The sequence below is a fragment of the Polistes fuscatus genome, unplaced genomic scaffold (assembly GCF_010416935.1).
Source record: "Polistes fuscatus isolate 324 unplaced genomic scaffold, CU_Pfus_HIC Scaffold2, whole genome shotgun sequence".
In the NCBI taxonomy this organism is placed as follows: Eukaryota; Metazoa; Arthropoda; class Insecta; order Hymenoptera; family Vespidae; genus Polistes; species Polistes fuscatus.
In genome coordinates, this window is record NW_025113096.1 from 2,143,096 (window position 1) to 2,168,710 (window position 25,615).

The 25,615-nt window shown below is 38.7% G+C and overlaps 1 protein-coding gene across 9 annotated transcripts in view; it reads right to left on the reverse strand.

The window, feature by feature from the left end:
* The window catches only part of LOC122516702 (nucleolysin TIAR), a 401,875-nt gene that overhangs the window by 152,578 nt on the left and 223,682 nt on the right, over nucleotides 1–25,615 (reverse strand). The window contains exon 1 of one of the 9 annotated variants that reach the window (XM_043634735.1): nucleotides 8,983–10,676. The exons of the other annotated variants lie outside the window; for them this stretch is intronic. Within the exon in view, the coding sequence (XP_043490670.1) occupies nucleotides 8,983–9,139 (157 nt within the window). The 5' untranslated portion in view covers nucleotides 9,140–10,676. Of the gene's footprint in view, nucleotides 1–8,982; nucleotides 10,677–25,615 lie in introns of those variants that run through there. 9 annotated transcript variants of the gene reach the window in all.

Sequence of the window (25,615 nt, forward strand, 5' to 3'; positions counted from 1 at the left end):
TATACGCGTTTTCACCTTGAAGACAGTTCGACCTACCGTATGTTATTGATTTTTAAATAAGACTTTGGAAGTGTGTTTATACCTATGTATATAACTACGTGTGTGTTCAACGTTCTTGAATAATGTATCTTATTATATAATTCAGTTACGAGCGATTTCAAATGAATACAATTTAAATCTTATTAAGCTTTTTAATTAACGATTTAATCTATGAAAGATCTTATATCTTTTTTTCTTTGTTTCTTCTTTTTTTTTCTTTCGTTTCTTTTGTAAAAACATTGCAGTAGTTTTCTGGATTAGAAAATATCTTTCCTAGCAACTTGGAAGGATCCTTATCGCACGAATCCCATTTATCTATCTATATCTATCTATCTCTTTTTCCATCGAACGATCTTCTCGGCCGAAATTTCTTTCGTACGCGAAGAAATGCCGAGGTCGGTCGTGCCGATCGAATAGAAGACTTTTTTCTTTTCGACTCTCGCTAGGAAGGAGAGTAAAGGAGATGGTGATACGACGAGGAAATGGCGACGACGAGTACGCGATGGGGGTAGAGGGCTGGGGTGGGTGGTCTGACTTCTTTTGATGCCAAATTTTAGATTTATCCCTTCGTGAAAGGGGGTCAGATTTTGCTCCGTTGGAGTCAAGGCAGTCGGCCAAGTCGTACGGCTAACCCATGCGGTTCTCCACGTGTAATCCACGAGACGTCGTTGCTCTGTAGGACGCGGAAGAGGCTACAGATAGGAATCCTAGAAAGAAGAGGAGTCGAAGAGAGAAGGACGAAGTTGGAGAAGAAAGGAGATTTCGATTCGTCCCTCGCGCCTTCTCTTTCTTTCTTTCTTGCTTTCTTGCTTTTTCCACTATGTCCTTTTCTCCGATATATCCTTGCGATGTCGTCGTCGTCGTCGTAGTCGTCGTCGTCGTCGGTGTCGTCGTCGTCGTCGTCGTCGTCGTTTCCCCTTGGGAGCCGTAGTTGTAGGTATCCTCAAATATTTCGAACTCTTTGTTCGCGACAATGTCCCTTTTCTTTCTTTTCTTTTCCTTCCTTCCTTCCTTCCTTCCTCTATTTCGTTTTTCTTCTCCTTCTTCTTATCTTACTCTTTTTCATTCTTCCTCTCTCTCTCTCTCTCTCTCTCGCTCTCTCTCTATCTATCTATTTATCTTTCTCTCTCTTTCACTTTATAACGAGAAAGGAGAAGTAGACCAAGTGGAAACGTATGTAACTGCTTGATATTTCAGTGCTCGTATTTTACGATGAGTCTCATGGAAAAATGAAGTCTAAGTATCGACCGAGGACTCCTTTTCAACTAAAACAATATCGTTTCATTTCTAGATCCCCTACTTTCTCTTTTCTCTCTTTTCTCTTGCTCGGAAAGGCCACTCTTTTCACTAGGTACCTTCCTGCTTTGAAACACCAAATTGGTCTACGACCGATAGCCGTTTCTTCGGGTCCTCTGGGTCCCGACCCCATACTATGCATCCCTTTTCTCTCTCTCTCTCTTCTCTTCCCCTCCTTCTCATTCTTTTCATTTCTCTTCCTTTCTCTTTCACAACCTGCTATCCCATACGACTATGCGGCGAGCAACGGGTCGAGCTGCCTGGACTGTCGGCGCCATACTATCCACCTTCGTCTCCATCAAGTTTAACTTGGCGCAGCGAATTTCCAAGTACCGTTTTACGAGCTTCCGTTGCCACTGGGAATAGAGGGATCGGTCGTTACGCCGCTCGGTAAATGTTGTTCTCAAAGTGACTACCTTACCCTCTACCTCCCCCTCTACCTTCCCCAATTCACCCTATCCGCAGCCCTTCTATTTCGATACGAGCCGTTTTCGCGACCCTTCTCTTATCACCTACAGAATCTTTGCTCCGTTCCGCGAATCATGGGAAATCATTAATTTGTCAATTAAATTCATATGCAATTCGTTCAATTAATAATATATTCATTGTATTTAATATACGGACACATTTATCACATTATATAATGCATCGGTGAATCTGAGAGGAAAAGAAAAAGGAGGAATGATAGTTCGTTACATGAACCTATATAATTTCTCAGACATTTTTAAGACAAGAGTAAGATAGGTCAGTTCTATCTTTTGTAAAAGACTAAGTACGAACGATTGGATCTTTCAAAGTCGATATCTTCCGAATGAAATATTCGAAAGATTCGTAGTAGAGATGCGTCACGTTCATATATATTACAAATCGAGCTATAAATTTTAGTGCTACCTCATAGCGGTTTCAATCCGTTCCTCGAGATAAAACATTTCCGATGATACTTTTTGATGACTTTTAATCTTACGCAGAGCACAGTTATGACGGGGTCTTTAAAGGCTATTAAAGAAAAAAAGAATAAAATAAAAAGGAAGAAGAAGAAGAAGGTAAATGTAATTTAGCGAAAGATCATGAAAGGAATTAGTATACGTTAAAGCTGAAAAATGAGTTGAAACATAGCAACAAGGGACTAAGGAATATTTATTGGTCAGAGAATATTTAATCCCAAAATATTTATTTTCCTGGCTATACAAAATTTCGCATCGTTACTCGTATAAAACAATGATAATAATAATAATAATAATAATAATAATAATATTAATAATATCAATAATAATAAGCGATAAATACCTCTAACGAGTCTGCCGTAATTAAAAGAAAAACAATTATATTTATCATGTTAATGAGTTTGATTTGAATCGAGGAAGGAATACCGATTGTCCAAATCAATGTCGAACGTGTACGAATGCGATAATTACGTTATGTTAACATTAGAAATTAATCGTTAATTGAAAGGCTCAACCTTCAGTTAAGTAGTAATAAGATTGTCCTTGTCTCGTGCGAATTAACGGTCTATAGTCTGGCCCGTAGCGTTTCTTGTCGGTGGTTCATGGCATTCAAAAGGTATTAAAACAGATAATGAGATCGTAATTATTATTATCTTCAATCTTTGAAAGCAGCTTTCATTTTCAGGTGTTAAAATGTGTTGGACATGAATATTCGATAAAAGAGATTAAAGACTATTTTTGGCTCCTTCTTTCTCTCTTTCTTCCTCTAGCCCATCCCACTCTCTTTCCTCCCGGCATTCGCTCACCAAACCTGTACTTGCAGAGTTACGAGCTGTACTAATTAAGATAACGGAATTAAGAAGGACGTGGAGGAGTGGTGGTGTAGAAGGAGAGAGGGGCGGCGGCGGGGGAGTGGGTAGAGTGGCACGATTTCTCCGGCTCAACGAACTCGCGAATTAATTCGAGTTCGAAGTTGTTTGTTCGGTGAATAAGTGGTCAGAGAAATGGTGTAACGAGCGAGACGAGTTATCGAAGTAAAAGCTGAAGAGGAAGACTGGGAAGTGAAAGACAAAATAAAAGAAGTTGAAGAAATTGAAGAAACTGAAGACGACGAAGTATAAAAAGTAAATGTAAAAAAAGAAAAAAAGGAGAAGATATAGAAGAAGAAAAATAAGAAGAAGAAGAAGAAGAAGACAGAGAAAAAGATAAGCGGTAGAAGCTCGGGTCAGTTTTGCGAGCGTACGTATAGAAGAATCGATGACGTACCTATACTACTAGTTCTTACGAGAAAATGGGGGCGTATACGAAGGGAAGTTGTAAGGAGAACGAGGGAACAAAAAACGTAGGATATAGCATCCATGCCTCGCGTCCCGAAGACGTTCGACGATCGAATTTACTGCTTGGCTGGCCAATGGCCACCGTTGAACCAACCGCCCGGCAACGTGCTACGTACCACCCACGACTTATCTTTTCTGCTTGCATACTTCGTCAAGCTTTAATATATTATACCTGTACACTGTTTTATAACAATAATATTTCCCTTCGATTTCATACCATTTACTTTTTATTCTTTCTTTATTTCTTCCTTCTGGCCTTTCTCGCCATAATCCGAAGTAATCGTGATACTAAAAGTTCTCTATCTCTATACCTACCTTTATAAAAGTAACACACGCAAGTTCGAGGGATAAAATACACACAACACGACAATCGATACATCGATCGTTAGTTGAAACATACGCGTTATCATATCGACTTGAAAATATAGAGATTCCCTCTTTCTTTTGATTTTGTTTCCTTGAGAGCTTTAGGATTTCGAAGTAGACGAGACAGACAATGAAACAAATGGGTCCAGAGAAAGCCATAGAAAAGGATGGAAAGTTGCGAATGGTTGAATGAAGTGGTCTCGAATCTTCGTTGGCAGAAGGTCGTTAGAAGAGAGTGGGGACTTGGAAAGAACGAGCGAGCGAGTTAGGAGGAGGAGGAGGAGGAGAAGGAGGAGAAGGAGGAGGAGGATATGACGCCGGAGAGGTAGAGGTTTCGTGGAAGGATGGGTGAATATAGAAAGAGGGTTAGTAACCACCCCTGTGAGGTGGTTACTACGTGGCATTGAGCGGCCCTGCAATGGTCGTGGCGCGGCCTGGTGCGCCAACTAAAATTGAATCTGTGGACGAAACTTTGGTAACCTCGTCAGGAAACCGAAGCTAAAGCCATCCATCGTTCGCGCCTTCGTTTTTCTTTTTTTTTTTTTCTTCTATTTCTATTTCACTTTTTTATTATTTTTCCGCTTCTTATATTTCTTCTCATCTTTATTCTCTTTCCATTTGACCGTAATTGAGGAAAAAAGTATATTTTGTTGGTATACGGCTCTCTTCGATTTTCTCAATAAAAAATATGAGATAAATTATTTTGAATATATATTATTATTAGAATTATGTATTTTTATGTATATATTATAATATATATATATAATACTTCTCGTTCGTCAAACAAAATGTTGTATATGTATACGCGTATCTCGCATTTCAAAAGAACGATGTTAAAGCGTGACAATAATGTTTTACAATGTCGAGAGAAAATAAAATGAAATAACGGACGTACTCTGTTTGTGAATTTGAATTTGATCTATCAAAAAACGAGAATCCGATAAAAGCTCGAAATATTATTCCCTCTTTCGATACTCCACAACAGCCCTTCTTTAATGCGTCGCTGTTCTACGTTCTCGTTTAATGCGTTGCTGCTTGTATTCCGACATTAACGGAGAAAAAGGAGACAACGGCATTAAGGAGTAACAACGAAAAATGTTAACGCCAGAGGGCCGATCTCTTTCCTCCCGTTTTTCCCCCCCGTTTCTCTCTCCATGTTGTTCCTCCTCCTCCTCCTCCTCCTCCTATCTCATAAGTTTGCATACGCTGACGCTAGTGCTGGTAGACGACGTTAAAAAGGCTAGAGTTCCCTCTCTCGATTCAATTTGCGGATTACGATGTTCTCGAATTGCGTTTAAACGAATTTCGTCCACTAATGGCGGCCTCCTTGCTATTACAGTATATCGAGGAGACAAACAACTTTACGAGCACTTACCCTATAGCTGCGTCAGATCTATATATTAGAGGGTCCATAGACGAGAACGAAGAGAGGTGGTAACGGGGGAAGACGGGAGTCTGCATTCGCTACGAGAGGGTTCGGAAAAATCAATTGGACTCTTGTATGGGTGAGTATGTATACGCATATGTGAAAAAGAGAGATAGAGATAGAGGGAGAGAGAGAGAGAGAGGGAGAAAGAAAAAGAGAGAGAAAATCTGTTACAAGTTGAAAAAAGAAAAAGTCGAGTATCTTAAGATTGCTGTCTCTCACATTCAATTCGTTACACTCGTTTAACTTTGTCCATTCGAGGTATGCGGAAGAAACTTTGCTTGCCTTTCGTCCAAAGATCAAAGAATCGATCGAACGTGTCGATTTTTCGTGATTTTTCCAATCTCTCCGGTAATTTATCTAAGAATTTACGATTCAGCCCGAAATCCTAATAATAATAATTTATATCGAAAAATCTCTTCTCCCTATTTAAACGTAATCATAACTTGCGTTTATTTTTTTTATTTTTGTCTTGTTTTTTTTTTTGTGATACTTCGTATTTATTGACCTAGATTATTTAAGTATTCTAGACCAATGGCATTTTATGCGAAAATTGACTTTTTACTTGCCTCCACTTGCCTCCTCGTATTCGTCGATGGGACAATTTTCTTGCGCACTGGCTAAGAGACACTCGAGAGACGATATCCCAACCGGGGTAGCACACTCCTCTTAATTCAGAGATAACGTTTCCTCGGGAAAATGTCATTTATCTTTCTCTCTTTCTTTCTTTCTCTAACTCTCCCTCTATCTTTTTCTCTCTCTCTCTCTTTCCGTACATACCTTCTTTTTCTCGAAACAACGCTGGGATAGCTACGAGAATGAGAGCGAAACGACAAGGGCAACGACAACGACAACGACAACGATGGATGAACGATAAAGATATTGCCTGTGCCTATACTTTTACCAAGCGATTGAGGAAAAAGAAATAAGAAAGAGAAAATAGAGAGGAAAGAGATAGTTCGATCTTGTAAGGCGCGAGAGTGCTTTTATCCGTAAGCAATTAGTCGAATTGATCCCAGGGTAGATAGCAGTAATCGTGAGGGTAGATGGTGGTGGTAAGGAGTACTAGTAAGGGTAGGGGAGAGAGAGTTAGGGCAAATGCCGTGACGGCCGGCGGTGGTCTTCGATAAATTCCATGCATCCACTCTCGCCCACGTAGGCTAACGTGCATACCACGCAGGTAGTATACGTGGCAAAGTGGCACGGTGCCGGGACTTGCGCCCTTGTTACGCTCTCACGACACGTAGTACCTGCGATGTAACGGTAACTATAGTTAGTACGTGCTAAGTGTGCGCGGCCAGGGATCGCCCTATTGGCAGTGGCTCTCTCTTTATCTTTATCTTTATCTGTCTATCTATCTATTTCTATCTTTCTTACTTAGTCATTCTCTACGTATTGCTCTGTCTTATGGATCGCACATATGTACGTAGATAAACGCGACATTAACATAGGTTATATATATATGGTAGTCTTATTGTTAGTCAAGGGGGTTGGAATAATGGCAGCGCCTTACGTTACTACACCATCTGTTGTATTGTCCTATCTCACTCAGTTTCTGACTTTTCTTTACGAGCTACTAAACATTACTAGGGGTCTCTTACTATGGAAGGCTTACCGATGGATATATGTAAGTACTTATAATCGAGAGCTCAATGGAATCCACTTATTTCGGCTCTGACGGCACGATATACGATTCAAGCTATATACGATACTTTCTATTCTTGTATCTTTCTTTTGAGTCAAGTTTTCTATCATCGTTCGATTCGAAGAAAAGAAAACGAAAGAGAGGAACGGATAGAAATGGTGGGAAAAGGTTTCTTTTTTTTTCTCTTTTCCCTTTTTTGACGGTGCGAGAAAGTAGCGACGAGAGTGGCGCTTAGCGCGACTAAAAATCACCCTGGATCTCTGCCAACCTTGTTTCTACCATTAACGATGTCTTTTCCTCGTGTCTATGATTATAACTTTTTTTTTTTTTCCCTTCAACTTCTTCAATCTCTGAGGCACCGCCTTTCCGTTTCTTATTTTATTCTCCTTCTTCTTCTTCTTCTCCTTCTATTTCCTTTTCTTTTCTTTTCTTTTCATTTCTTTTCATTTCTTTTCATTTCTTCTTGATCCACGTCCTTGTTCTTTCCTCTTCGAGTTCTCGAGATCGACGCCAAGGTTCACTTTTACGTGTAAGAAGATGTAGTCGAGACCGTAGAATTCTCACTTCTTTTTCCGTTTTTTCGTTTATTTCCTTTTCCTATCTCACTCACGTTTTTCGAGGATAGACCCGGAGAATAGAAAGGCGATCCTTTTCGACGAGACTTTTTAATTCGTAATTTAGCACGAAGCAAGAAGTGCCATTACGCGCTAATCGACGGTGAGAGCCAGCGTGCACGCAGAATAATTAATTTCTTCGACTGCGACGTCAATATTTCCCGTATGAATCTTAGAAAGAGAAGGAAGAAGATAGCAAAAGAGAGAGAAAGAAAGGGAAAGAGAAAGAGAGAAATTCGAATGGACCACGTCTATTCGAATTTCTATGCGGGTCACATACAGATCAGCCGGCCTTGCTACGTTTCTACACCCTCCTCACCGACCCTATCTCTTTCTTTCTCTTTTTCTCTTTACATTCTTTTTTCCTTCTTCCTCGCCGTTCCAGTCTCTTGCACCCTACAAGAAGTTAGCACTTCTTTTATGGTCGCTGAAATTGGAACACAGAATTGCGGTAGTTTCGCGGGTAAAAGTATCGGAATAGTATGTATGAAATAAAAAGGAATAAAAATCGCTAAAGTCGACGATTTTTGGTGCGACACTCGCGGAGGAAAAAGAGTTCGAACGTATTCGGAGCGATGAGGACATTTACGAGAGGTGGAATTTATCCTCGAATAAAACCGTCCTCTTCCTCATCCTCTTCGTATTGTCGTTGTCCCTTTCTCCCTCCCTCCCTCCTTTTCCCTTCCTCACTCTCTCTCTTTCTCTCTCTCTGTCTCTTTCTCTCCCTTTTATCCTCCTTCTCCGTTTTCCTCTTTTCCTCTCGACGTCAGACCTCCGCAATTGTTCCGAGTTCGATGTAAACTTCGATCGTATCGTTTCCCGGATAAAGGATCGTATCGTGTAGCTTTTAACGACTTTATCAATTATTTCCTTTTACGGACGATCGTCCCGCGTTCGCTTGCGCGTGCGCGGAAGCATTAAATCTCATTAACGTGATCCGCCGTTGAGAGGAAAACGCGTTGACAAAGAAGAGAGCTCTCTGAGCTTCAAAATAACGACTAGCACGATACTTCACGTAAAATCATTTACTTACTAATCAGATAAAATAATGTTCGGAAGAAAGTATCAATACATAAACGAATACGATCCAAGTATTAGCGAAATAATTACTAGAGAAGATGAAAGAGAACGAAAAATAGAGAAATACTTTAAGAGGAGTACGATTAATCTTCAAAAAGAGAAAATCCAAAATATCGAATAAAGAATAGGAGGGGGGAAAAGATTCCATAAATTTTGTAATAAACATCAAACGAATTAGATAATAATAAGATTATTGAATTATTAGTAAAAGCGAGAAATTACAAAATATGGGCACCTGATTTGTTGGCCGCCGTAGTCGTGTGAGTGAGAGTGGCTGCGGCTGTCAACTTAGGCGGTTCTATCTTCTGCGGCACGCTGTGCGCTGGTATCGGCCCTGGGTTCGTCATGGTCGTCATCGTGGTGGGCATCATCAAGGTCGACATGGTCAGCATCTTCGTGATCGGTGCGTCGCGCCTCTCGTCGCGACGATCCTCGACGATCGAGCGTCACGTGACACCGACACAGAGATGCTTCTTCGATCTTGGGAGATCGGTAAACGAAGAAGCAAATCTCCGAAAGAATTATTTCTTCTTATATTCTTCGACAACGCTGAGACTTATTTGTCTCTTAGATTTTTCTGATTTTCTCTCTATTTTTATCTCGATGAGAAAATAATGTCGCTTTTTTTTTATAATAGACACATTACACAACTCCCCCGGTGGTTATTTTACGCTTGTTTTCCCGTTTTCTTGGGCCAGACGACGCGTTGTTTTATGGCGTTTCGTGATAGATACGCGATAAACGATCATTCATCACTGCATATTATACCCCCCTTCTTCCGCGCCACCGTTCGTTTTATCGCGACTCTAAGGGAATCGCGATGATCGAACAACTTCCTCGCGACATTACTTTGCTTCTTCTCTTCGTAACACTGCTGTTGTTCTTCTTCTTGATTTCACCAGCTTTTGACATTTGCGTTTGGCGACGACGCCGCGCCGGCTGTCCTTGTGATTTCTTCCTCTTTTAGAAGAGATGTCGTCTTTTTCTAAATGTCCCCGCTTTGAATCACTCGAATAAACACGAAGAAAAATGTTACGCATCAAAAGTTTATTTCTCTGTCTTACTCTCTTTCTTTCTATTTCATTCGTTCTTTAGTCGATTTTTTCGTTTGCACGTGATCTAGAATTTAAGATAGTAACATAATGAGAAACATTTTTCTTCCGAACGAGAAACACAACTTCTCAACTTTCTTCTCTTATTTTTGTATATTTTGTTCCTTGTGTCACTCTTCTCATTCGCTAAACGTCAAGGTTTATGTTAGCGCACGCGGTTTCTTACGCGCCTCGAAGGCGCGCGCGTGTCACCAAAATTATTCTCACGATTATATCCAAAAAAAGACACTTCTTTTCCTTTTTCTTCTTTTCCTTTAATCTCTTCCTTTATTATTTTTTCTTTCATTCGCACCTTTTTTTCTCGTATGATGGAGAGAGAGAGAGAGAAAGAAAGAGAGATACACTGAATAAAGTAAACGTAACACCAGTACGAAATCTTGACGATACTAATAAAGCAAAATACTCCCCCGCACACTTTTTGTTCAAGTTACGCGTGTTGGTTGTAAGATAAAAAGAGATAAAGAGAAAAAAAAATGAAGGAGGAAAGAGAAAACAACAACTGTTAACAAATACGAAGATCAAAGAGGGTTAAAGAAGTAACGTATAATAAAACGTAGTTGCGGCAAATAATGTTGTTGTGGTTTAATATGTTTGCACGTAGAAAGAAAGAACAACGGCGGATTTCTCGCGAGACGAGGATTAGGAAAACGATGCTTGACGAACTACGTGGAGGACGATAGAGAGAGAGCGAGCGAGGACGAGGAGGACACAACGACGACGACGGCGGCGGCGTTCTCAACGCTCTCCACGCTGCGCGTTACGTCACGTCCGGCCGAGCGTAGAGTCGGAACTCGTCTGGCGGGGAGAGCGCGAAGGGACGCCTGCCTTTGCCTGCTTGCCAGCCTGCTAGCCCTGGACGCCCGCCGTCGCGACGCCCAGAGGCGCCGGCGTTCCCGAGCGTCCGCGGAATCGCACGAGCTAAGACGCGAACCGCCAGTCGCTCGCCCACCGTCGTCGTGGCACCTACGCTCCCCCTCCCTTTCTCTCTCTCTCTCACCCTCTAGTATATGCACTATTGTATTTAATTTAGTATACTATCCTATTTTTTTTCTTTCCTTTTTTTTTTACACTTTTATAACATTTCCATACTCCTACGTTTTAAATTTATCTTCGTCGTTTTTTCTATCTTTCCTTTTTTTATCTTCTTTTCTCGATACGTTAGGGTGAACCAAAAGTTCGTGCGTTTATCGTGTTGTTTGTTTCTTTTTTATTTTTTTCCTGCACAATCTTTCGTAAAATTTACTTTGGAAATATTCATCAAAAACGCCACGAACTTTTTGGGTTCACCCTAATGTAACTGTTATTGATTTTTTTTTGAAGATTTCCGACACACAAAATATTTCTACGATCACGTTATCGCGCGAAATTTTTCTCTTTATTTCTAAACCCTTGTCGTAAAAAATCCCATCGCCTTTTATTCATTTTCTTTCTTTTTTTTTTTTTCTTTTTTTTAAAACATCGATTACGCTTCGACGATCCCCTTACTATTGAAAAGAAAAAAGGTGGAAAGGGTCAGCGGTTTGACCGCCCACATCGCCTACGATTACTTCTATTCGAACACGTGTCGTATGAAAAATGGAAGCAATATCTGAACGATACAACACGCCATGCGCGATAGGTTACGCGAATTTAGCCTTTACACTCTCCTAAGCCTTTCTCACCTTTACAAGATCACCTTGTTGTTTTTCTTTTCTTTCTTTTTTTTTTCGAAAAATTTGTCTTTTCGTCTATCGTACGTTTAAGTACGAGATGATTTTTGATATTTTTGATTAATCATTTCTCTTCATGCTTGCCGATCATGATTTAGATGGCATTGAAAAATAATCGTTTTAAGCAAGTAATGCTTTCATTTGCGCTACGTTGAACCTAAGAAAAAGACACTAGGCGAACATTGTACGAATCCGAGCATTAAACCTCGTTACAAGCGCTTGTTGAGTAGGTCGATTATTTACGGGTCTGCATACTTTGACGCGGCGAATGACAAAGAGCCTCTTATTTTATGCCCGCTGCGCGGTTAATAAGGGGTCATTTATCTTGTATTTTTATAACCTCACGGATTTATTTCCACAACTGGCCTGGCTTAAACAGCCGGCACACCACGACTGTTTGACTTTTGTCAAGTTTATTTAAAAGAAAAGTACGGTCATTATTATAATAGCTCCTTGTTGATGAGACAATGCTCCTTGATTTAACGTTGTATTAAAAATTTTTCTTCGAGAGAACAAACAAAAAGGTTAAAAAGAAAAATAATAAGTAGCGATATTTGTTTTATATAAATGACCAATCGAATTTTCCTCTCTACGCAATTACTTCTTGTTTATTTTATAATTTTGAAAACGCTTATTACACTGACGTGAGCTACGCGTCACTGTTGGAACGCGTGCATCCAAACCTAAAGCAGTTCGCGGTCTTACTTTGTAAATCGATCGTGCTTGGTCTATAGCTTGTTCGAAGAATGACACATTTTATTTTTATAACGCTGAAGAGTGAACCAACCAGAGAGAAAGAGAAAGAGAGATAAAATGAATACATAATAAAAAATAAAAAAAGCCTGACAACGTTAATAATAAAACAGTAGTTACGTTTATATCGGACGCGGTTTTCCTATCCGCATGGCGATCTATTATGGTAACTAAAAGCTTTGGAAAAAAATTCTATCCCTCCGTGGAGAATAATGACGAAGAAGGAGTGGAAATGTTCTTTCTCTTCTATCGTTATCACTCTCTCTCTTTCTCTCTCTTTCTCTTTCTTTTTCTTTTTCTCTTTCTATACAAGAGAAATAGGATATGCCTGTCGAATGTAATGTTGTAGCAAAGAAAGGAGCAGAAGGAGATCGTACTCTTGTCGAATACCGATCGTTTCTTATGTCGAAAATGGTTTTCACCGAAAGAAGTTTATCGATTTTTACAGTTAGCTTGTTCTGTTTTATATCGTATGATTGCTTTTGTTGCACACGCCCGAAGTCGTTGCTTTAATCAACACGATATACTCGTGGAATTTAATTATATTATCGTGGGTTACCGTCCCGAATGTTGTCGTCTGTTGAAACGCAGGTATACAACGTGGTTTGCTGACCACATTCCTGTAAAATGTTATACGAAGGACTGAGAGAAAGAGGAGAAGAGGAACCAGGTAAATAAATAGAGCGAGTGAGATAAGCTCGGTGACTCTAAATTGATAGAAATTAAATGTTGAAGTGCAAGCGTACCTGAGAATTAATCGCACATAAATGCGTTGGATGTATTTCCGCGGGTTTCGAGAGATATGCGTTGCAAACGATCGACTAGACCAGATACTTGCATAAGAATGCAGACTGCATAAATTTTCTCGATGCATCTACCGGTTTGTGTTTTACGTCCGATTTTGTTCTCTCGAATAGTACCAAAACTATGTATGCATACATTGTGAAAGAGAAAGAGAAAGAGAGAGAAAGAGATAGAAATGAAAATACGAAATATTTTCCCTATTACTTCTATCGAATTTTAACCGAACGTTATTCGATGCAAATTACAATCGAACGAAGCCTCGAAAGTCTTTCATTTCGAGTCGATCGTTAAATCAAACGACTTGTTCGACGTTCTCCAATATCGTTTCAAATTAAAACACGAAAAATCGAAATAAAGAGGGGTAGATGGTGGAAAGGAATTTGGAAAGAATGTAACGGGTTAGCAATAATTATCATTTCCCTGATGTGTATTTACTAAGCGGTGGGGGGGGGGAAAGTTAATAGAGCGGGAATAGGCGCATCATTGAGTCCATTTAGAAAAGTTTTTTCTATGCTTCGCCTTAGTGACTTAGGTATTCCCAGAGGAGCATTTTTCTTGGAATCGTATGTACATACGTATGTACGTACATATATGCATAGATGCATAAACGAACGGGTGAAACGAGTCGCAGCGATTGGAGCCGAAGTAGTACGAAGAGATCCGCCTTTCGAAGTAGAACGCGCCCTGGTCTGACCTGACGCAGACCGTATCTACTGATCCATTAAGTGGCGCCCCTCGCTGGTGGTAGATCGAACTAGAGTGATTGCGATGCTACCCCTTTGACCGAATAACGAAAGGATTCCTTCTCTCTTTTCGGTAACATTGATGCACGGCCAGGAGAGGAACTTGACAAGGAACTTACGCTACTTTTATTTTTCTTTAGTTAGGCCGAGAGAACCGCAGTGACCTATTAGCACGAGCCACTACCAATGATGTATTCTACCTTTTTATCGAACGTTTCTTGATTGAACGAACCCGAGAAGCATACTGATCGTACGTCGAGTTTGATTAGTATTCGATGAAGATAACTACGAATCGGACTTTTCTTTCTTTTCCATCTTTGACTATTTTTCTTCTTAGAGATTTCTATTTTAAGGCTTGCGCGATGTATCTCAATTGAAAGAAAATCGGAACTTTTTTACTTCATTCGAATATTTTAATTATGGATAGTAATGATTACGATATATGAAATAAAAGAGAAATACTTTTTTATCTTTTACCTTTGGTCGCTATTGTATTTATAAAAAAGAAACGAAAGATACTTTTTTCGTACAGTTAATAATTTTTCATGACAGGTAAAACAATAAAAATAAAAATAAATAAAAACAAAATAGGCTTTGTACGATAGTTGAAAAAAGTATATCTCACGTATGGATCATTAAAAAATGAAATAAAATCGCCACGTCATTGTTAATATTTTATTGTGTTCGATTATTTTTTAACGAAAGAATATCTTCAAATATTTAATATCGTAAGAAAAATGTATTAGCGTTTTTTCCTTTAATCCTCTTTCCTCTCGTTTCTTTATTTAATTGAATGAGGATGATAGAGGAGAGATTAGGGTCGAATTCAAAGATATAGGGAGTGCAAACATCGAGGCTATTTCTGATTTCGATATCGGGAGAATGCAAGTAGCATCAAGAAATGTCTTAGTGTCTTACGAACGCGCTTTGGCTCGTGTTCAAGCACATAAATAATTCCGTTTGTGAGGGTGGATATAGAAGCGAGTCGTCGGCTAGAAGGCAGCAGTCAGGACAAACTGACATGGGGAACGTGTATATAGTGACGCGTACTCGACCACGGGGAATCTATGAACCATTGGCATAGAATAGCCAAGGAGACCGATCCACCTGTCTCGAGAGATCTATTGCTTCGATTTAGAAATTCTATCTCCGATATTTTTGGACTTTTTCTATAAATAAATCCAAACGTCAATATATATTCTGCATATGTCGATAATTAATCTATGTAGATGACTTTTTTTCTCATAGTGACATATTACTGAATGCATGGTCATTAAATCGTAAACAGTAAGCTAAATCTATATAAAAATAAACGAGACTCCCGATCAGGTCGATTAATCATGCATTCTCGCGGTACAATAAACTACGGTTCAAGGTGTAGAATCTTTAAAAGAGGTAAACTTAGTAAAAAAAAAGATTTCGTTACAGATGAGAGATCTTTTCGATGATCATGAGAAAAATGTTTTATCAATTTCCTTTGGTATGATCGATCGATCTCAGGCGTTGTTAGGAGTTTAATTATCTCGATAATCCAATTAAACAGAAGATAAAGCGATCATCGCAGGTAATACGCATATCTTTTTCTTTTTTGTTTTTGTTTGTTTTGTAGACTACTTTTTTTTTCACTCTCTCTTTTGTTAATTTTCGTTAAAGTATGATTCAATGGGAGAGTACGGTATATTATATTTTGTTTTTGTTTCCGAGGTTGTTCGTGCCGTCTTTATTATATTATTAGAAAATATCGGTAGCTAACGAAACATCGAAATAAGTTATTTTCTTTTGTATCGGACAAGCTTCCTCGTTATCCTCTTCATCTATGTGGCATTCATCGTTAGATGTTCGTTCTACCGCAGGCGAAAAGTCTGAAGAGATATAAAGAGAACATTTTTCAAGCTCTCTTTCTTTTCTTTTTTATTTGCGTTCACGTGCTTTTTTCCATTAGAAAAACATTGTGAATTGTATAAATGAATTATAGAAAAAGAGAGAGAGAGAGAGAGAGAGAGAGATTGACATTTCGCGAAGGAAAAAAACGATTACTAGTCAAAGTTCTTGCTTGTTACAAGATGTATCATTAGGACCGACACGATTCATCATTATTCTACTTTTGTAGTTGAAACGAATGAAAAAGTTATACGGTTGTTTTGTAATATATAATACATATTTCTTTTTCGAAAGAATTTTTTCCATATGACCTTTTTAACATCATTATATCATGATTATACGTTAATAAAAAAACTGTATAAAGAAATTGAAAAGACCAGGAAGGAGACAAAATAGAGGGAATAAGAAAAAATAAATATCGTCGAATCCCATCGAATAGCCTCGCTGATTTTTATTTTCTGCATATTAGTTTGAATCTCATCGTAAATTGGTTCTTTCGCAACGCCCGGAGATGAAGGTTGCTAGAGAGGCTACCATAGAAAAGATCTCCGACGGGCAAAAGGTAAAGAAAGGGAGAGAGGGAGAGAGAGAGAGGGAAAGAGAGAGAGAGAGAGAGAGAAAGTACGAGCGAGTTTAACACCGATGGAAGATGGAAGGACAAAGGATGAGCCTCAGGCGATTCACTCGACATTGCTATGCTGCGGTAATTGCAGCTAATTAAGAGGTTGAACTCTCTTGTTTCTCTTCCCATCCTTCATCTACGTTTCGATCTTTCTTCTTTCTCTCGCTTCTATTACTCTGTCTCTCTTTCCTTCTGTCTCACCTTATCTTTCTATTCATCTATCCATCTCCTTTTTCTGTCTTCTACCTCTGGTATCTTCTCAAACCGCGCCGCGTCTTTTCTCCAAAAGTTACGACGTAAGCTTTGTCCTTTCTTCATCTCTCTCTCTCTCTCTCTCTTTGTTTTCTCGCCTGAATAACTTTCACCTTGTCTCTTATTCACCCTCGAAGAAGGAAATACGTTTGCGTGTTGCTAAGTTCTAACACCATTATATAATTGTCACAGTATATAAAGCAAGATACTTTCGATATCTATGGCATCTTTAATGGAAAGTCTTATTTCTTTCTTTATCAGGTGATTATTGGAACTAAGAAAACGGAATAATAATAGGAATAAATAGTTTTGTTCTTTTCATATAATATCGATCTATCGTATCTTAAGGAATTTTTGTTTTGTATAGATGATCGTAGAAAGAGAGAATAGTCAAGTTAAGCAAATGACGAGTTAAAGGAAACAATATTCTCCGATTAAACATTATTCCTTACGTTTGATAGATGAATCGATTTTTGAATATAATGTCAAAGAAATGTTAACATAAATGTTTGTTGTTTATATTTTCTATAAATAGTTCTTATTTAGAAAAAAATTTTTATTATTTTTTTTTAAGTCAAAGAGAAACAGAGATCACTGGAAAGGTAAAGACTATGAATTCGAAATAAACGTGAAACTTGACACATAAATCTTCAACAAATAATATTTGTCTATTTCTAGGAATGTGATTCAGAAAATACTTAAAACTACATATTCTAAGATAGAATCCAAAATTATCTTACCATTTGTATTAAGAATTTCAAAAACAGTTACATTTTTCTCTCCTTCTAAATATAAAACGACACTCTTGCAATCGTTCATTTTCGTTCTCGCATATATTTACACTTCAATCTTCCCCCTAATTTATTAAACTTCATTAGAAAATAATTCTTTTTATATTTTCGGCTATTTTTGCTTTAGGTGGGAGATAATGAGTATTCGAGTTAGGTCGAATTCTTAATTATACGATAAATTTGCGTTTTCCGTATAAGAGAATAATGAATCCCAAGGAACATGATACTAATATATACAGGTCGACGATTGACGGTCGAAGACGCGTTAAAACGAGCAACTTGACTTACTTACGTTGGATCCTTCCTTCAGATAGGCAGGATAAGTTCTCGGCTAACGTGCGTGTTACAGAGTTAACGTGCTTCACGCACAGGCACGTTGTACTACGTTCACGTATGACGTACTGTTAGGCTAGCGAGTCAGACAGCAGCTAATCTACGTATATGAAAGCATTTAATACAGAGACGTATACAAAGGCTGACTAGGAATTGGTGCACGCGCGCGTATTAGAACCCTTTCCTCGTAGGTGTCTCTCTCTCTCTCTCTCTCTCATTCTCTCTACCTCTATTTCCCTCTCTCTCTCACGGTCTCTCTAATTCTCTCTCAGTCTATCTCTCTATCTCTACGTTTATATGCGCTCGTATTGGTGTTGGCGAGATAGGAAGCAGTCAATAATTCATGCATTACTCTCGGTTATTATGCTACTGTGGTCTACCGTAGTCCGTGCGGTTGGCAATTCAACTTTACGTTTGCTTTACCGACCATAGTGCGGACCAGCTAGATATCGGCGAATCGCGCAACGGCGCTGATATACTAATTCGTAACCGCGCACCCATCGACGATAGAACTCTATCAACTTATTCATAGGAAGAGCGTATTCTATTCTGGCCTCTTTCCTTTCGATATATATTCAACCTCTACCTTCTTCTTCTCTCTCTCTCTCTCTCTCTCTCCCTTCCTTCGACGTTCTTCACTCCGATTTTCAGTTGGAAATTTCATCGTTTTGTTCAAGAGGAATTTTCGGAATTCCTGTTTAAATGTGTAAAATGTCATACTTCTTAAACGTTTATTCTATTTTCTTTCCTTTCTTCCTTCTTTCTCTTTTTTCTTATTTGTCCTAATCCTATTCGTGAGAAGTGGAAAAATAAAAAAAAGAAAGAAAGAAAAAGAAACAAACATAAAACCATATACCACGTCCACATGGCATCACGGACGAAAACAGACGAAACAGCGACGATCTTCTTTCTATTCCGCGACCACCATACGTGTATGCCGACGAACGAGCCGGTGAAAAATTAAAACATGTCTGGACGCTATTATTTACCTCACGGTGACAGTGAAACGGAATGAAGGTAAACGGAAAGGGAAAAAGAGCACCTTTTACTACGCAAGCGAAGACCGTAACTTTCGCCTGTTTGTCTTACGCTAATTAACTGAACATGAAATATTTTCCGACAACGCCCGGGGACTTTTAGGGAATGGGAAGCAAAGGAAGGAAGGATAGTACGTCGGGATAGCTTCGGGATATACACCAGAGATGTTTCTATTCCGTGTTTTCTTACAGATCGGCTATGCTCTACTCGATGAGCTATGATTTTATTGAACAGGGAGCAAAGTCTCTTTCTCTCTCTCTCTCTCTCTTTCTTTTTCTTTCTTTCTCTCTTTCTCTCGACCGATCGATCGATTGCTAACCTCTCTTTTAATTATCTCTGTGCATTTGTTACGAAGCCCGGTTATGTTTGCACTTAGATGAGCATAAAATAATTGGTAATAATGCAACACAAATATCGTAGGTAGGGTCCTTTTAACCATAAATTATTATGCTAATACATTATGTCCCAAGGCGATCTATATTAATTGACGCGTAAGAGAACACCGGTAACGATAACAGGGCAAAGGATAATAACGTAGAGATAAAAATTAGCCGTCCGTTTCGAAATAGATTAGCATCGATGTAAAAGACCGATTAATACCCACTTTTATATATATGTTTATCCCGATAGGCCTTCTCTATGACTTCGCAAATTGGGACGAGTCCTTCTGGAATCTAATTATGTTCGATTAAGTGTTCTATATTACTCTCGAGTATTATTAATCAGATTCTATTATCTCATTAGTTACAGATATACGATGACGTAATTAGATCGTGTCCTATTCGTCTTTTATGTGAACTACTTTTGCGTTCGTATAAGTAGCTACCAGCTATCGTTCACATTAAAACAATGTAGTAATATTCATTTGAAAAAGTCTTGGAAATTGATCTTACTAAGGTAAACAGAGGGGATAATGATTCGTCTTCCGTTTCACGTTCTACGACGAGTTTCTAACGAAGAGAGAAAAGAAAAACGAGAAAGAAGTGCACAAGAGAAAGAAAAAAATAAGATGGTCGAAGGTAAGAGAAGCAGAAGGCGGGGTAGTACGAAGTACGTACATAATAGAAATTCATTTTCTCTTAAAACGTCGACGAGTTTCTTTCATCATAAATGTTATTAATCGCCAGAGGCCTTTTCACCTTGGCGTTGTTCATCATTTGACCAACTAACAAGTTTTTCTTTTTCTACTCGCCTACATTTTTAGTCTTTGTTCCTCGCTACCACCGTTTTCATTCCCCAAGCTTTCCTCCCTATCTTTATCCATCGTTATTTCTGCTGCCACTTTTTAATGCGAGCGAAGAAAACTACATTTCGCTATCAATTCAGAGTCCTCGGACGAATAGTGCAATTCTCGTGCCAAGTTCATTTGATATTCGTAATAATATATTGCATACATGTACAAGGGTATATAAAAAACGTACGCAATTGTTTTCAGTCAGAGTGAACATTTTCCTCAAAAACTTTTCTCACTTTTCCATCCATCACGTTTTTCTTTTCTATTTTTTCTTCTTTTCTTTTTTTTTTTTTTTTTTTTAATATTCCCTTAGCCAGTTAAGCTCTCTCGCAAATTTCAACGGGTGAGATAACGTCTCACTTTAACGACGATCCCAGACCATCCGAGATGTTTCTTATGCAGGTAACCCTTAACGCGGTAATAACAATCAAGTAGAGTGCAAAGTTTCGTGTAAGTTACTCTGTCTGACGTGTAGTCCGTCTACGTGGTATAGATACTACATAAATTCGTTTGAGAATGTTTGACGTGACTCGCTTTTGCCTCAGAGCGAATCTAAGAAAACGTCGTTCTTTTACCACAATTATCCAACTAGAATATTCTTTTATATACCTTAACAAGATTTTGTCGCGTAATGATAAGCTTAATATCAATGGTAATTCGGAATATTGTTGGAAGAAGAAAGAGGGATATACAGATGATGCTGATGATGATGAAGAAGAAGAAGAAACAAAGACAGGGTGGGTGGAGGAAGAGGGGTGAAAATATTAGCCAGCGATGGTCGAGTAATTCAGAGTGTAGAGAGATCTCTCTCAAGCATTTCTTATTCCAAGTTTGTGCTATGCTCTCTCTCGTATCATAGTGTCCACCAGTAGAAATCGTACTTTCCTACCGTCTCTGGTTTTGCTCACGGATAAAGGAGGGCACAGAGACAAAGCGGAGGAACGAGCAATTTCGAGGTAGCGTTACGCAATTTACTGCCTTTTCTACCCTAAAAAAGGTCCGGCTAAATAAGAGAGAAGCCGGGGTCTTATTAGGAGATGATGGGGAGGGAGGGGTCCACTGACGCTACACCCTGTGCCAAGACCGTCCTCAGAAAACACCGTTCCACCTTAAGTTAACGGAAGAGAGACGCGGAAGGACGCCGCTCGTTGAGGGTAGTTTGTCAACCCTGGGCTTGTTCCTGGCTCCAGCGAACCTAATTATAGTCCTACACTTTTCTTTCATTACCTTTTCTCTCTCCTTTTCTCTTTCTCTCTCTCTCTCCCTCTCTTTTTCTCTTTATCTTACTCTGCCTCACTCTCTTTATCTTTCTTTTCAAGTTTAAGCACAACATTCTCTTTTCCTACCTCGGAATTAGTACAAACGGAGGCCATACGATATCTCGTTTTTTCCTGACGAATGCTTCGTCCTATAATTCAGGTACCTTTACTCTTTATCCGATACATCTAACAGAAAATATTTTCTCACCCGTCTGAAACGGTCATGCACGGTTAAATTATGAAGGAATAAGTGATTTTTTAAATTGTTTCTGTTAAAATCATAAATTATTAATTACAAAAAATATCATACTTAATACATTTAAAGATATATATTTTAAGAACATGTATACAAATTCTTATAAAAACATTATTAATAAATGGATAAGATGCAGTCCTTGTCTCAGACTGCTTTTGAAAAATTGGGCTTTACGGTGATCGTTTATATTCGGATTTGGATTAGCCGAAATAAAAAAAAAACGAAAAGGGTTACTATTACATATTATATACACGAGTTTTTGAACGAAGTATTGTAAAAAATATCGATTTACTAAAAAATGACAAAGGTTCATACTGAACATTTCAATTTCACATTGAAAAACTCACTTGTTTTTGTTGAATTAAAAAAAAAAATATGTATAAAAATATCCTTCGTTCAAGGATTAATTTTTTGTTCGTGTCGAAAATGCTCGTAAAATTTAAAAAAAAATTGATACGAGATATTTTGGCCACCGATCGAAAATATGATTTTGCGATAAACGTGTTATAAGTTCTACACGTAACGGATGCATAGGTCTAGTGGCTAGACCAGAATAATTCCGATGATATTTGTCGTATTGATTTAAAATTTTCGATGAACATTTTCGAAAAGTAATACTATTAGAAATTAAGATTAAACAAAAAATCAATTTTTTCCAAAATTCAAACTGAGCATGGCTCCCCTTGTGTCATTCAATTAGATCAAGATTAATTTCGCATGCATCCATTATCAATTCTTACGAATTCCCGATTAAAGTAGAGAAACGGGAAGGAGTAGATACGTGAATAAAAACTTAAAAATTATTAGCTATTAATAGTCAGATTGTGCAATTAGTTCAGTTTCTGGTCTTGTCGGTGGAATGTTAGGAAACAATCGGTCAAGTATCTTTGTTTACACGAGCTATTTCTTTCCCCAAACAAAATGCATGTTTTGTTACTTTGTGTAAATGTGCATTTAGAGACGTCGAGAGTAGATGAGAAAGAGAGGGACGGAAAGGGACAGGGAGAGAGAGAGAGAGAGAGAGAGGGTGGGGGAGGGAGTACCTATATACACATAAGAGAGAACGTATCTGGCCAGCACGAACGTTTCGGCCCTCTCAGGAGAGTTAGCTTCGATACGGTTCGCTCGTCCGTACGTTCCTCGACGGAGTTTCCCAGGCTCTCGGGTGAATTAGCAGGAGCGTTCGCCGGCTATACTTGAACAGTCGTGTAATCTCGCGTATAGGCTGTCCCTTCCATAAACGTGCATGGGGCATTGTCGGTTGCACACGAATGCCTGGGTACCCAGTGGTTACGGTAATGAAATTGCTACGCTACCCCTCCAGCTGATATTATTCCGTTTCCAACAGGAATACCGGCCGTTGCGTCGGTTGGTTTAGGGACCAGCGAAGTGATATTTCGAGAAGTTTCCTTAAAGCTATTCGCGAGCTCTCTCCATTAAGCACGTATATTCTATACACTCCTCCCTCTTTCTCTCTCTTCTTACTCTCCTACGACTAAATCCGTTCTTTTATTCGACGACTATTATTTTTATTTTTTCCAAAGCTTCTTTCTTGATTTCTTCGAACTATCGTCCTTATCATTATTTGCCGTTTTCCTCAATTAAGAAAGATAAGATCGCAAAGCGATATCATCGAGGAACTAAGGTAGATAATTATCGAACTGCGAACATCTCGATTCTCCACTTGTGCAGTCAATATTTACATCGCAAACGTCGAGCTATGAATAAACGTTCAGGGGTAGTCCGCTTTAGATTACATATACGTTTTTGTTATTTATTTTACTTGCTATCCGGTTATTCCTTCAGTCTTTCCTTCTTCCGCCTTGCCCCCACTATACACCTTCGTACGCCATACATAATATCTCGAGTAATTCGAGCGTACCAAAAACGTAAGGATTAGCTAAAACAAAGACGCCGAGGCGGACTGGCTTTAACATTTAAATTATTCCTTCTCGTCTACCTTCCTAGCTCGTAGCTCGAGCTTGGCCCATTATCAGGGTGAGACACGAGAGATACTCTCGTATTCCGTCTTCATATACCTGCACGATCACGCGTTCACTCACGTACGAGAAAATACACACATTCATACATACAAGAATAAAGTTTTAATTCCGGCATAAGATAGATTTCTAAAAATTGTAAGGATTATAACAATCCTAATATAATAATTACTCGTACTTTTCTACATTCCTTTTTCTTCTTCTAATTTAAACACAAATCGTTGTCAACTAGGTAAGATAAAACTCGGAAGATAAGCTGATCTCATGTACTAAAAAAACTTGCCTCCTCGACGATGTTCTAACCACTACGGAACAATTTGCAAGGCGGTATTCTACATTCTTAAAAAGAATGATAACAGCGCCTTCCTCGTGGTTGAATTTCTTTCATGTATTAAAACTGCATTCTTTTACTCTTAAAACTAGTCGCGATGGCAAAGCCGAGGGAAACGCGGCGCGAAATTGTATGAGCCAGGAAATGTGCCTGGATAGATCTGAGTGTACGAAAAGGAGGATTGTGAAGAGAAAGAGGAGAGGGATAAGGCGAAGACTGAAAGTCGTAGAGACGTGGCTCGAGGTTGCGTGTATTTGCGGGAACGATAGAGTGAGAGAAAGGAATGAGTGGAGTTAGTGAGAGGTGGGAGTAGAGATGGGCTTGAAACCGCAGGGTAGAAGATGGGTAATAATGCTCAAAGACGTTAAGCGGAGAAGCTAAATGAGAGAACGGTCTAAAGACTGGAAAGTTAGTTCCCGGGTAAGAACTAGGAACCGTCGAGTGCCTCATGCCGGTTTCAGAAGCAATCCGCGCTTTCGCCCACGAACGAAACCACTGCAGCAAGAAAGGGAAATAGAGAGAAAGAATGAGAGAGAGAGAGAGAGAGAGAGAGAAGAGAAATTTGTTTTTGTGAGAAACGATAGTTTTCTATCTTTTTAAATATTACTTTTTATTGTTGACGAAAAATCATCGGATGACGTTCCACGAATCAAGAAGAAAGTTAGATGAAGCTTCGGTCGTTCTTCGCTAAATTTATTAGACCGACAAGCACCGAATCAACTTGGGACTACCCTGAAGCACATGCTAATGTGTTTGAAGAGGAACAGTGTTCTCGATTTGATCTTACTATTTGACTTTTCGGTGATTCGTTATATTTCGATAAAAGATTGTTTGTAAAATGGAAATAGTTAAAAAGTAGATATTAGTTTCCATTTAATTTGAAATCAATACTTGATCTATATTTTGATATATATCTATCAAACAAATCTAATTTTTTGTAGGAATAAATGATTTTTAATTGCCAAATTTCTATCATGAGAAAAATTCGTCCTAATGGCGTTAGAGATCTTTCGATGATAGGATTTCCAATGGCCGTTATAAAGATCGTTCAAGCGAGTAAATTGTATTGGAAAGGAAGAAGAGCGTAACGAATGCAAGGAGGTGAGAGCCACTGCTGCTTCCCTCTCTCCCAGTTCAATTACAGTTACGCCCGTTAACGACCACGCCAGAGGGCCGATAATGTCGCGATACGGGTCAGAGGTTAGCCGTGGTTCCTTTATGCTAACGAATGCTTACACACGAAACCCAACACAGACGATCATATATTGGCTGCCAAAGATAGTGGAGAAATTAGCTGAAAACGGCAATCTCCGGTCCTTGTTGGGATGGTTTCTCTTACCAAGAACAATATTCTATATACCTCTTTTTCTTTCTCTCTCTCTCTCTCTCTTCGCTCTATTTGCTCGGACAATTTATAAAGGCAAGATATGTTTATAGAAATACTGGATATCTACTCTACAGTCATAATTCTATAAATTTAACTCGTTATTGTTATTTCTGTTTTGATATCTTTGCCATTAATTACTATTAGAGAATACCCGATAATGTCGTACTTATGTATGCAGATAAATAATTTACATCGGTATTGCATTGTATATCAGTGAAATAGCTTTCGTATTATAGTAATGCGAATTGTAAAAACGATTGAGCAATAAATGCCTTTATAAAGATTCACAAGAGCGACACCTGCTGAGGAAAAAAGCAGTGTGACCGTAAAAACGTAAAGAACAGGAGGAGTATATTGTGCACA